Below are 13468 nucleotides of genomic sequence, written 5' to 3'. Positions count from 1 at the left end.
TAATCGTTTTTAACTATAAACCTCTGTTCATTTGAAAGTTTGAAAAAGGTACTTGCAAACATTACGAAAGATGAAATTGCGGATGAACTTTAAAACGTAGTCACAGATTCGCTAAGTATTCGTTATATTTTTTATGTTCAGTTTGCCAAGAAAGTTTTAAAACTTTCTTGGTTTTACGCCTCTTTCAATTCATCATCCACTCTTTGAATGGAGATATTTTAAAAAGTGGTGATATTGTAACATTTTTTCACAATCTCTTAATAAAACACGTGTTTTTGCACTGATTACCCCATCCACAATAACTACACGAAAGGTACAATGTTATGCATGAAGGCTTTTTCTGTAAACTTTCTTGATGCATTAGCTTTGATAATTAATACTTTTCTTTGCTATCATTTGTTTTGCGCGTCGTAATTTAATTTGATTACATGTTGTCCTAAAGCTCTAACTCGGTGTATTTCTTTGCATTCAAAAGACTAATGGGAATTTCCTTTGCGTTATCATCACACGGGAAATTCTGAGTCGACGTGATAAAAACTATGAATCAAATGTTATACATTTGCTTTGTAAAATGGTTCTGGTCATCCCATCAACATCACTAAGAAAAAATAGTTCTGACTGAGAAAACATTTAAACAATTTATTTATTGTTTTTGAGTAAGATTTCATTTCCCGTCGAATTCCTTCCCCGGACTAATATTACATTTGAGTGGCCACGCTCGGGACGAGATGGAGTTTTTACAAGTTCTTATTTGATTTGGTTGGTCGTTAAGCAGTAATAAAACAATTTTGTTATAAAGAACTCGTCATTTTTATTACTTCAAATGACCAATTATTAAAGTATCTTATAAAAACTCCATCTCATTTGACACACTCCAAAGGAAAATGCCAGGACAGTCTCTGTTGAGGCTAGAAAAGAAAGGAAGAGTAAAGTGTTCATGGTCCTGAAAGCGGAATCTCCTGCCGAGTAGCCGAGAAATCATTGTAGCCGAGTAATTAGAATAAGTAACGAACTATAATGAACGAACCTTTTGTATCTCCCTAAAATTCCTACGTGCTAACCAATGCAATAACAGTCTTGAGTATTGATGGGAATAGTTGGCTAGGCTAAAACAGGTAAAAATGTTTAAAAAGATAAATGGCCATCGAATCATTGGTTTAGTTACTCCGTAATGTAGATATTCTTAGACTAATGATACTTGCTAACTATTCAAAAACTTAAAAGGTACATTTTCAATTTTTAGCCAATTTCATCATGAATATACTTATAGAGAACTCTCATAAAAAATGCATGTACCCACAAGCACATTTCGTAAAGATACAAGTTTTTTCACTTTCCTAATAAAAAGCATCCCTTACCATTCCCCTAAAAGGTGCCCACAACGAATAACATACTCCAAGTCAAGATCCACACCAATATCTCAGAAAAACCTCAGGCCAGTGTTCAACTTAAGTTTTGCAACAAGTCTTTTCAAAAGCATGGCATTAAAAAGGAAAAATACAAAATACACCTCCGAACGACCCATTTAGAAATAACACAGAAAAAACCGGAATTAATCCGTCAGCAGGACATAATATGTGCTCGAGGAGCAAATGTATTAGAGATCGTTGCGGAGTTAATACAAAATCTTAAAACAGGAAAAACAAGTTTTCTTTTTAATCTATTTTCAATGTGAAAATTGTATTTTCATGTCTTGTAATTACAGCGTAATGGCTAATGTTTGATATTGTGTAATATGTTATAAAGCTGATTAAAAACGTCCACTTTTGTGAGTCTATTTTACAAAATGAACTGTCTGACTTATTTTGTTAAATTAGGGCAGGCGTAAAAAGGGCCGATAAGGTAGGTAGGTAGGTAAAGCTTACTTCGACCCTCAAAACAGAAGTTTGATTCAAAGAAGGATGTTCCCCTTGTTGAGAGATATCTTGTCTAAAAGAAGCCCTTTTCCAGATTTATTTAACCGCCAAAAATCCTGAAGAGCAACTCTAATAAAAAAATATGCAACCTGAATTCCAGTAGACATGGAAGTTAAAGATTTGTAAAGAGTTGCTGTACAGGTAACAGTTAACTCGGATAAATATATAGAATAACAATAATTGACGATAAAAAACAAAAAAAATATCTTAAAATGTAAAATCTGGATAAAATCAAACACCATTATGTTCATTGGTCTTCATTGGACATCGTTTTCACTAAAACATTATTATCGATGGTTAAAACTTGAAGGTATATTTTACATCCAGGGCAGGTTTAAAATTCACTTCAATCCATAAATAGGAAAACTTAAGGTCCAATCCAATCTAACGAGAGATATCTGAGGAATTCTACATCGCAAGTATAATTCATAATTTCAAGATTTTAAAACAAATCAAAATCACATCAAATAAATCAAGCTTAAGAATACACCATTTTCGAATACATAATAATTCCATATTGGTAAACAATGTTATTGTAACTAGTACACCATTAAGCTCTTCGTACGGTACAATACGAGACACTAATCTTCTAAGTTAGAGCTGTCTTTTAGGTTACAAAACTCGTCATTCGGTTGTAAACGAAAGTGGAATTTTTAACCGTTGTAAACATACATAGCTGCTGGATGGAACACTATGTTATTTCAATATTCATCAATTAACGCTGTATGGACGTTGCAGGGACGTTATCATAACGTTGTCGGTAGAATGTTTAGATTGTCTCTAAACTTCCAAAGCTCTCAATCCAGCTCCATCATCCACAGGTCCTCGTCCAGTTGTCGCACAACGTTGTTTCAACGTTCATTTAACGTTTTATGGACGTTGCGAACATAAGATAAATGCTGAAACGTTACGTGCCATCATATAGCGGACAATATGGTGATATATTCAAACCAATTCAATACCAGAGAGAAAGTGCACCCGAACAAAGAAGGTAAACTATGTGAGGATGTTGGATATGTGTTCTCACACGGGTGTCTGCTTGGACCACCCCCAAGCAATAATTGATACGCGCCCTTCGTCGTGGTATTTCTCTGGAGGAACCTAGTAAGAAATAAAGAAAAAATCTCAAATGGCTACATGTCTTTCTTTTTTACAAGCATAACGTTTATAAGCATATGCAGGCTCAGTTTTCTGTACCTAACAATGGCTATTGTTTAAATAGCAAAAAATGCTAAGCATAATGTTAGCCTGGTATAGGGGTAGACGCACTTTGCTTATTAAAAAAAACATGTACCACATTAAACCATAAACTTCTATAATTTGAATTTCTTGGTAATTAAAACTCTTGAACCGCAGCAGTTTTACAAGGTTTACAAAAAACCTGTTACTCGATTTCTACGTCCCTTGAACGATGATCAGAGATGGTCAAGTGGTGTAAGTTTGTATAGTAATTGTTATGAACTTTCGTCAACTCGTAAAATGCAGTGAAGGAAGAGAGTCTATCTCCATGTTTCTCTAGTGAGACAGAGTGATAGCCTTATCCAGATGGTTCTCAACTTTTGAGCTATAATCTGAGAATGTCTGTATGTATGTATGTATGTATGTCTGTATGTATGTCCGTCCGAAAACTTTAGGGCAGGCTGGACACTTCAAAAAAGGTCGGATTTGGCTGAAATTTGGCACACTTGTTCCTTGGGTGAATATCTGGGGGTGTTTTTTTCATTTTTTGAAAATTTTGATTTTTGGGGCCTGGGGACGAGTTGAAAAAATTAAGATAAAAACACCCCCAGGTATTCACCCAAGGAACAAGTGTACCAAATTTCAGCCAAAACGGACAAAGTATATTTGCTACCTAATACTAAATATTTGAAATGTTACAATTGGGCCTTCTAATAACTGGAAAATCTGAAGTTGAGCCCAGTGCGGTGCGCACGTTCGACTTGATTGAATGTATACCGAGTTGATCGTTGTACATCTAAAATACATCTTTAATATAAATATAAGTCAACCCCTGTAGAACAAACATGATCTCAAGATGTCTTCCTACCTGTAGAATCCCATGTCTCCACATAACATTGACATCTTTGGCGAAAACATATATTGTACCATTCGGTTGTGGCATAGAAATCACTGTTTTCGTCTTGGCATGTTCGAAAGCGGCGTCTCGTTCCGCGCCGAAAGAAACGGCCACTGTCAGGTTCTGGGTCTTGGCTTTATCTGGTTTGATTACCGCAGCATCGTGATGGAACGGTTTCCACTCTTTAGAATCACGGTACCAATTCAACCTGGTTGCTATAACGACAGTGCAAGAAGAAAATAGAATCTTATTACAGTAGACTCTCGCTAATTCGAACACGAACGGGGAATCTTATTTGATCGAATTATAGAGAGATTCGAATTGTATAGAAAGTATTTTAAGAGGGTTGATTTTGATTTAGATTTGAGTCTGATGAATATTGATAAAATAATAAAAATTCAATCAAACCTTTGATATCCATTTCAAAGTAATCTCTGATCTTATGCAAAAGCATATGAAAGGTGGGACAGGCTTCTTTCCATTTCAATTTATCATCTGCAATAACGTGAGAATCACCGTGCCAAAGTTTCCATAAATCTTCTTGATCAACACCTGAAGTCTTAATCTCATTTAACAGTTTATTATACAATGTTAAATCGTCTGGTTGACAGAAAAGTCCATTAATAATCATTACATCTCTAGAGAAGATCTCACGGCTATATTTTGTCCAGTTTTCCGGTGCACATAGAATACGCATTTCAGTTGGTTTATGTGACGGTCTGAACGTTTCTGTGTTCTTTTTGAACGGTTTATTTTGGTAATTACGGTCAACTTGCTGCATCTCGTTACGTTTTTGTCTGTTAAATTGTTGATTTCTAGAGGTATTGGAATCTGATGCTTGAAAAGTGACTGGTTCAACTGCTGGTTGAGCTCCCCATGATAATTTATCATCACCATCTTCTATGGAATTCTGTTTATCAAAATCAATACGTTGGTGACTTTCTTGCGACTGTTGTTGAGGCTGTGAGCCCCTGAAAGGACCACGTTGCTCGTTTTGGTTTTGTAGACCTTCTCCTCGGCCCCGCCCGCGACCACGGCCCCTACCACGTCCTCCCCCTCGCTGGTTTTGGTTTGTATATAAATGAGAATTGACACCTCTGCGACCACTACCTGATAACAAAAGATTTTAATTCAATCTTTAGTAAGGGGTCGTAGAAAGCAGGGGGTACAAAGGCAGGGTACTAACCCATAGCCGGGTGGTGGTGTCTATTTTTGCATTTCAAAAAAGTTAGTACCCGGTACTACTTTAGGGGTGGGGGTGTGTATTTTTCACTCTTCTAGCAAGAACAGGGTACTATTTGGGTACTTTTTCACAGAGTTTTGCTCCTTTTTCAATAAAAAAGTAGTCTTTTGTAATATTTTGACTTTTTTTTAAATATTATTTTTTTGAATTGAAATTTTTTTTAATTGAGAAACTTTTTTTTACTCTTTTGAGAAATTTTTTGATTTTGTGAAGACAAAACTTCCGAAATGGTCAAGAAGTGTGTTATTAAAATCAATGGACAAAAGCCTCGGACTTAATCAATGATAGTTTTTTTGAATTATCTGTCCATCTCAGTCATAGTACCCTCTCTTTTGGTCTAATCTGTAAAATATAAAATTTTAGGGGGTGGTGTCTCCATTTTTTTACAGCAAAAATGAAGTAGTACCCGGTACTAAATATGGGTGGGTGGAACTAAAAAGAAATTGAGTGAAAAATCAAGTTAGTACCCTATGGGTTAGTACCCTGCCTCTGTACCCACCCCCCCCCCTGTAGAAAGCTAAAGCAGCTTTAAAAGTAACTCTTAACAGGCCAGCGTTTAAGAAAAGCTGCACAAGTTTTTTTGCATTTCAGCATGGAAGTATGCTTCACAGTATGCTAATTTTTAGTTTGAGCCTAATTATGCTTATAAACGTTATGCTTACAAAAAAGAGTATTGTACCTTACTCCACTTTCACAGATGTATAATGAGGTGGTTCTAAGATTTGTGGCCTTCTATATTTAATACTGAGTTTGAGTTAAATCTAAAAACTTACGAGATCTAAATTGTAAAAAATCTTCAGAAAAAATTTCACAATTAAATTTTAATAAACATTTTTAAAGAGATTCAAGACATTTCAAAATACTTCACTTTGAAATAGAACTTTAAGGCGAAAACAGCCTGGTCATGTAAATAATGAAAACTTTGGACCTTATGTACTCTTATTTTAAATTACTGTGACGAAATTACCTCCTCGGTGATTCCCCCTGTTCAAGTGCCGCCCTCCTCCACCACCACCGCCACCAAACGCATCATAGGAATCATTACCACCATTTAAAGACATATTGTTAAATTGATTCGAGAAATCATTTCCATCAGGTGTTGTTGTTGGGTCAGTCTTTTTTGGTTGATAACGCTCAAGGGAATTACGACGTTTAACTTCAGTCATGATACCACAGGATTGTTTCTAGTTAATCTATTTGTGTTTTTAATTTTACCTTCTTTTTTTTAATTTGATACAGAATTTGATATCTGATGGAAGAAGATTAGACTGATAGAAGTACAATATGACTCACAAATGGAAAGTGATCAAAGATTTAGATATTACAAACACTAACATTTAAAATTTAAATTTCGTTTATTGGGCTCTTCCAGAAAAAAAAACCGTTCATAGGTAATTGTCCAGGGGTATCGAAAAAATCCTGATCCACCCATGGGGTGAACTTAAATTTCAGTGTCCAAGGGTAAAGTTTAGTGTCCAGGGGTCGATTTGATGATTGTCCAGGGGTAAAACGCGTGTCCAGGGAGGTGAAAAATCGAAAAAATCCAGGGGTAGATCATTGAAAAATAATATCCTCCAGCGCCCATGATCGAATTTTTTCTGGAAGAGCCCATTTGATACATACCTGGAAGAAAAGAATCATAAACATACATGAAAGTATACACCTAAAGATTCTCACATTAGAAGCTGCATATTCATAACGTAATGCTTTCGTTGATTGACACATTCATTCAAAACATTTGGCAGCCATTATTATTGGCAGAAACTGGCAGAAAATATGTGCGCAGAGGACTGCCGGCAGGTAAAAGTCAAAGCTCAGCTGCTAAAAAGCCTGTACTTTACCATTTTTTGGCCGATTGGTCAAGACGGGTACCTCTTCAGATACTTAAAATCGCTTGGGGAGTCACATATGTCAGTATAGACTTAACTCTTCATACAAAAATTACAGGAAACACATATTTGGACTTTGTACCCTATGCTGCACGCAAGCACTTTTTAAGCAAAAGCGGGACAAAAATCAGTTTTTTGAAGTTTGCAAAAAAACGCCACCTAGAAGATCTTTCGAATTCAGTATGTGAATAGAGCAGTAAAAAATACAACTTAAATTCTATTTTTCCTGTTTTTTTTGCAAAAGTTCCAACAATGAAAATAAAGAGAATGATAATTGAATACTATCCACTGATGATCCGCGGCACTATCGTAAAGCTAGAAGATGATTGACAGATTTAAGTTTTTCACCCTCCCGGGCGTTCTGCGAGCGTTCTCGGCTCAATCCTCGGACCGCGTTAAAAATGGCAGACTTAGCTGTGACAGATCATTTCGTAGAAGTTGTTGGAATGTTCTTGACAGAAAATCCTTTGTTTTATTGTCAATGATGACAGTGCCATTATTAGTTAAATATGATATATTGATGTTTGTAAGTGCAGGCCTTAATCTTGAGTCTGGGAACTCCCCAAGATTGGCGAACAATCATTTTTACCCATTTATGGCATTTCTCTTTGATCTTTTTATAGTTTCTTTTGTTGATTTCTTGCGTCATCACTGACTTGCACAAAATTTCTTGAAATGGAAACACACGGATTTTACCAAGATGTCTGTTGACGAAAAACTTGCCAAAAATACTCGCGCTGCAAAAAGTATGAGATTCTAAAATGATAGACTAGAGCTGCGAGCAGAAACAGAAACATTTGGTTTGAAATTTTGCTGCTTGTATTATTGTTTGGTCAGGCATTTGATAGCTATGGCAAGTTTCCCTCCACAAATGCAAGTTACCTGATCTCACAGTAACACTTTACAGCTTCAGTTCAATCTTTTATATGAATTTCGGCGGAAGCTGCTTAGTGTGACTACAGTAGCCTACTGATAGCGATAGCCAATTGATGAAAAAAACAACTTTAACAGCTCAAGAACAGTCAAGAGTTTTTGCCTAGTTAGGAAAGTATTTTACAAATTTCCCAACTTTCCTAATTAGGAAAGAAAACTTTACTAGTCAGGAAAGTGCTCAAAAAAGTTACCTTTTTAACTAATCATCCCAAAATCACAAGTTCTAACCATGACCATTAGTTTTAGTAAGTCAAATTGATCTACCTTAAGGGAAGAAATTTTTGCGAGAAGAAATTTTCGCGGAATTTAATTTCGCGAATCAGAGTTTCAAAATGGCAAATTTCGCGGAATTTAATTTCGCGAATGAGCCGATTTCAAAAGTTTCACGGGATTTAATTTCGTGGTTGAGGGAATTATTTGTCTACGAAAAGCCCTATTTTGCCCTAAAAAGACCAATTTTAGGGGTGATTTTTTTAATTGTGAGAATATTTGTGTTTTGCGGAATTTAATTTCGCGGTTTAGCCATTTTGGTGTGTTTTGCGGAATTTAATTTCGCAAATTATGCCCAAATTTGCGAAACTAAATTCCGCGAAAATTTCTTCCGCAAAAATTTCTTCTCGCGAAAATTTCTTCCCTTAAGGTATGTGCAAAAAAATATGATCTCTCATGGGCGGAGGGTTAAGATATACCGCCCAGAACAAAAAACAGAACCCTCCCGGCGCTCCGGAAACTTTCGGAGCTTTCCGGGGCAGCTAAAAAACACTATTTTTCTCTCCGGAAAGTTTTGGAGCTCTTCCGGTGCTTCCGGAGCAAGTGATTTTTAACATGTTCTAAAAAACCGTTTAAACATGGTTACAAAAAATATTGAAAATATTGATTTCAAAAAATTGAATTTGTCACATTATAGTATAATTCAGAAGCATCACTGGTCAAAATATCGAAAAAAATTAAAATACGTGAGGTTTTACTTCCATTAGTCGGCTGATTTTTAAAAAAAATACGCGCGTGCGCAGTTTAGTTTTCACATGATTAGCACAGCAAGTGCTATGGTAATTATATCGCGGATATCTTTTCTGGAACGTTTCAGAGTAACGGTGCAGCCCAATCGCCGAAAATCTACCTTCGGTGTTCCGGAGCATAGTTTTTGCGCTGGAAGGGTCCTCAAATAACTTTCTTAGATAGGAAATTTCAAAGTTTTGAAATTTGAAAATTTGTTTCTGCATCATGTAGAAGAGGTTTTATTGGGTCTTTCCTTTCCTAATTAGGAAGGCCTTTCCTAATTAGGGGAAAATTGTAAAATATACTTTCCTAATTAGGCAAAAACTCCTGACTGAAGAATTGCAGAATAGGCTGGATTACTAATCGATTATCGGAATCAATGGATATGTCCCATCACTGGATTGGTTATCGACTAGTCATTGATTGAAAAAAGTTATCAAGTTGATTGTATAGAGTGGGATAGTCATAGAGAACGACTCTTTTAAAATTATTTCTGTTGGTCTTGATAAAAATGTCCAACAGGGGAATAGAGGATCACAAGGCGTAGCAATTGTTTTGAACTCTGACGATGAAGCTGCCTGGAAGGCAGGAGGTTATGAGATGTATACTAATTTTGGTGCTAGAGTAATGGCAGTGCGCCTCGTTTTGAGAGATCATGAAAACAGAGATATTGGCGTATTTTTGATTTCAACATATGCCCCCGTCGGAAATGCACCTGAGGACGAATGGGATTTATATTTCGATCAGCTCAGCTCATGCATCGCAAAGAAACATCACAATGACATTCTCTTGATTGGATCAGACACGAACTCCAGTATGGGTACTTCATCAGAAAACGAGGACCCTGTCGGTAATTTCGGAATTTCTCATATCAATAACTCAGGCAGACGCTATCGATCTTATCTCTCTATTAACAATCTCTCAGCAATGACAAGTTGCTTCAAAAAGAACGAGTACGGTACTTGGATTCATCCACGTAGCAAAAAACCACACCAAATTGATCATTTTATTGTGAATCGACAAATGACACATCGAGTTCGAGATGCTGGAGTCACTGCATGCCTTTTAGATAGTGATCACCGAGCTATATTTATTAAACTTAAAATTATGATACGATTGAAAAAGAAGTCTGATCTGCGTAGTAAAGTGACAAACCTCGATATCTCCGCTCTTTCAGATGTGACGAAACGTAACAATTTCTGCGAAAACGTTGCTCGAAAATTCAACGATTCTGACTCAAATGGTTCGTACAAAACACTTTCTGAATCAATCAGAACGATATGCCAGCAATCCCTTCCAAATAAAACTAAAAATCAACCAGGATGGTTTCAAGCAAACTCAGCCAATTTATTACCTTTTAATTCAATCACGTAACCAAGCTATGAAAGTTACTTTCAACGCTCTACATGTTCCTCTTTGAACCGTCTCCGTTCAGCAAGAAAGAAACTGAAAGCTCTAATAACCAAATCGAAAAACGATTGGATTTTAAGCCACTGTTCAAGACTCAACCGCCATCATGGTACGAAACCAGCTTGGGAGTCCCTCAAAGCTCTTAATCACGGACTCTCAAAACCAAAACATTCAGTTTCTCGACAAATGAAAAAACCAAACGGTGCCTTATGTTCCACTCCTCAAGAAAATGCAACTGTCTTTTATGAACATTTCAACAATCTCTACAATAGAGAAGAAAACTTTAATGTATCCGTTCTTGACCCCATCCCTCATCACGACATCGTTCAAGGATGCGATCATGATCCAACTGAGGATGAAATCAGAAAAGCTATTACAAAAATTAAAGAACACTTCTCCAGGAGACTCTGGTATACAACCACAAATATGGAAATGTTTGATTGATCATCCAGAAACAAGTCAAGCTCTTACCAACATCATACTTTCAATTTGGCAAACTGAAAATATACCTAATGACTGGAATGTAGGACGTTTGACGATTCTACCAAAGAAAGGCGATCTTGGTTTACCAAAGAATTATCGTGGGATCATGTTACTTGAGACTGCTTACAAGATAATTGCAATCATTTTACATTCTCGCCTATTACCAATCGAAGAAAATCTTGACCAAGAACCGCAATGTGGGTTTAGACCTGATCGAGGCTGCATTGATGCCATTTTGACAGTTAAAACAGCCCTTCGCAAACGACGAGAACACGGAAAAGAATCCTGGGTATTTTTTCTTGACCTAGTCAAGGCTTTCTATCGCGTACCCAGGCAGTTACTATGGCTTATCTTAGAGAAATTTGGAATTCCACCTAAATTAACCAGTCTTCTTAAATCCTTACATGAAAATGTGGGAATCCCTAAATCGATAGCTTTATTTTTGTATATATATCTTCTTGTATCATAGTTCTACTCTTGTATAAATATTATATAGCTAGGCTACCATTTTATATATTAAAAGTTTGTTTACATTTGACATCCCTTCATGGTGACTCACGAGTATTTTGCAGTACAGATCAGTGTCTATGAGTCAGAGTCACCATGCCCCTTTGTTGAGTGTTCTGTGTTTTGTCTTTGCTGCCCATGCTCTTTGGGGCCTGGTAACGAGTTTGACCTTTCTGACCAGGCTCAATAAGAGCATGTGGATTTCACAGAGTTCTGGTTGAATACCATACATGCTGTACCATTGTTAGAGCAGAAAATATATTTAGTTTATGTCATCTTGTAAATGACTTGTGTTCTCAATTTCTTCTGTCCAGTACCATCCACCAAACGTTTTCAGTAGCTTTCGGGTTACTACATTTGGTAGCAGAGGGTGGTTTGGTACTGTTGGTACAGTCATGTAGAACAGCACGGATGACGTCAACAACATACCCATGCTGATCTCTGCTTAAATTGGGCAATATCTGGTGGTATCAGTGCAATCCGGGGCAACCATCATGGAATCCGTTGTACATGAGGTCTTGAGAGGTGTGGCTGAAGCAGATGTGGAGACATTGTGGTCCATCGCTACAGCACTGGACATCAAGTTCACTGAAAGGGCAAGGGGTAAGGAATTTGAATTACGTCGTTTTGTTTTACGTTATTTGAACTCTGAAATTTTGGAAAGTCAACAGGATGGGGGGATGGCAGAGTTCCAACGAGCCAAAAAGATCCTGAGGGGGAGACCTGACCCACTGGCTGACATCCCAGTTGAAGACTTCCAGGACCCATTTGAATCGATTGACCCCTTCGCAACACCTATATTTTCGTCAAAGCCACGACAGTCCTCCATGGCTACCCAAACTAAAGTATTGGACCCCGGTAACAGACCCAAGATGAACAACACAAACCCTTTTGAACCAGTACCAAGGATCTCCCGTAATCCCTTTACACCTGGGCGTTCGAGGCTTGGAAATGACTCCAGGAATTCTGCCAGATCTGATGAGTTTGAAGAGATGAGAAAAGTGTTTATGCGAGAATTCAAAATCACTGGGAAGCTGGGACGTTATGGGGAGAAAGACTGTATATCATACAGCAGTTTGTTGTACCAAATGGAAAGTGGCATTAAGAAGGGGTATGGGGAGTCTGATATAATTAATGCTGTAATCAAAGCTGCGACACCGGATAATTATTTGAGGTCATACCTTGAATCTCGGCCAACAATGAAGATTAATGATCTTTATATCGTACTGCGGTCACACTTCCGGGAACAGGATGCCAGTTCTTTGTTCTCTGCGTTGGGGTCTGAAAAACAAAAAGTAGGGGAATCTGCTTATGAATTCGTTATGAGACTGATGGCCATGCGACAAAAAGTCAAGTCTGTGTCGCACACAGACCCTTGTCCATTTGAAGAACAAATCATTGATAGAAAGTTCAAGACTTCTGTAATATCTGGTCTGCGAAACGAAAGTATTCGGATGCAGTTAAGGGAGACACTTAAAAATCCAGCTGTTACAGATGAAGACTTGTTATACAGCCTGACATATATTGTGACAAATGAAACTGAACACAATCAAAAGTTTAAACCTTCAAGAGATGTAACGACTAACCTTGTGGAAACGAAGCAGAAAAAGGCCAACCAGATGTATGATGAAGTTGCTGCTTTGAAAGTTGAACTTTGTCAGCTAAAGGGACTGCTGTCCAGAGGAAACCATGATGAAAAGAAAGAACAAAGTTCATCCAAGGAATTTGAGAACCACGGGCGAAATTACCGGCGCCGACTTTGCAAAACATGTCTAACTTTGAGTGACCAAGGAATCGAGGTGGGTGCGTGTGACCATTGCTACTCCTGCGGATCTAGTGACCACTATCGAGCCGGTTGCAAAGCAAAAAACTAGCAACAGTTGCTTCGATGTGGGGCAAAGCAACTGTAATTGGACATCCCACAAATCAAAGCCATTTAACAGAAAGTTTGGAAGAAAATCATGTTTGGGAGAATGTTTGTGATACAGAAACAAGTCAAGACGATGTCTCC

At 37.3% G+C, this 13468-nt stretch overlaps 2 protein-coding genes and 1 long non-coding RNA gene across 3 annotated transcripts; 1 reads left to right on the top strand and 2 right to left on the bottom strand.

The window, feature by feature from the left end:
* Positions 1 to 1628: 1628 nt before the first annotated feature.
* Positions 1629 to 6487, bottom strand: LOC136821070 (uncharacterized). The gene is made up of 4 exons (XM_067077306.1): positions 6204 to 6487; positions 4402 to 5103; positions 3964 to 4208; positions 1629 to 3017 (listed from the first exon to the last, which is right to left on the bottom strand). The coding sequence occupies exons 1-4, from the start codon at positions 6400 to 6402 to the stop codon at positions 2940 to 2942; spliced, it is 1224 nt and encodes a 407-aa protein (XP_066933407.1). The 5' UTR covers positions 6403 to 6487; the 3' UTR covers positions 1629 to 2939.
* A 3197-nt stretch (positions 6488 to 9684) lies between these two features.
* LOC136820972 (uncharacterized) lies at positions 9685 to 10911 on the top strand. The gene is made up of 2 exons (XM_067077208.1): positions 9685 to 10300; positions 10493 to 10911. The coding sequence occupies exons 1-2, from the start codon at positions 9685 to 9687 to the stop codon at positions 10909 to 10911; spliced, it is 1035 nt and encodes a 344-aa protein (XP_066933309.1).
* A 474-nt stretch (positions 10912 to 11385) lies between these two features.
* On the bottom strand, positions 11386 to 13138 carry LOC136821021 (uncharacterized). Its single transcript, XR_010848674.1, has 3 exons — positions 13044 to 13138; positions 12639 to 12738; positions 11386 to 12045 (listed from the first exon to the last, which is right to left on the bottom strand). It is a non-coding gene; the product is annotated as an uncharacterized lncRNA (long non-coding RNA).
* Positions 13139 to 13468: the final 330 nt, after the last annotated feature.

Source organism: Clytia hemisphaerica, unplaced genomic scaffold, assembly GCF_902728285.1.
Source record: "Clytia hemisphaerica strain Z4C2 unplaced genomic scaffold, Clytia hemisphaerica genome assembly, whole genome shotgun sequence".
In the NCBI taxonomy this organism is placed as follows: Eukaryota; Metazoa; Cnidaria; class Hydrozoa; order Leptothecata; family Clytiidae; genus Clytia; species Clytia hemisphaerica.
The sequence above is the reverse complement of the archived record's forward strand: the minus strand, read 5'-3'. Positions and strand labels throughout refer to the sequence as shown.

What these genes read in the sequence shown, in the direction of transcription:
- LOC136820972 (XM_067077208.1), top strand. Translation starts at nt 9,685, where the DNA reads ATGGCAGTGCGCCTCGTTTTGAGAGATCATGAAAACAGAGATATTGGC. An exon ending in CAACGATTCTGACTCAAATG is followed by an intron (nt 10,301 to 10,492) that starts GTTCGTACAAAA and finishes GTCTCCGTTCAG; the next exon opens with CAAGAAAGAAACTGAAAGCT.
- LOC136821070 (XM_067077306.1), bottom strand. Translation starts at nt 6,402, where the DNA reads ATGACTGAAGTTAAACGTCGTAATTCCCTTGAGCGTTATCAACCAAAA. An exon ending in CTTTGAAATGGATATCAAAG is followed by an intron (nt 4,209 to 4,401) that starts GTTTGATTGAAT and finishes CTGTCGTTATAG; the next exon opens with CAACCAGGTTGAATTGGTAC. An exon ending in GGAGACATGGGATTCTACAG is followed by an intron (nt 3,018 to 3,963) that starts GTAGGAAGACAT and finishes ATTTCTTACTAG; the next exon opens with GTTCCTCCAGAGAAATACCA.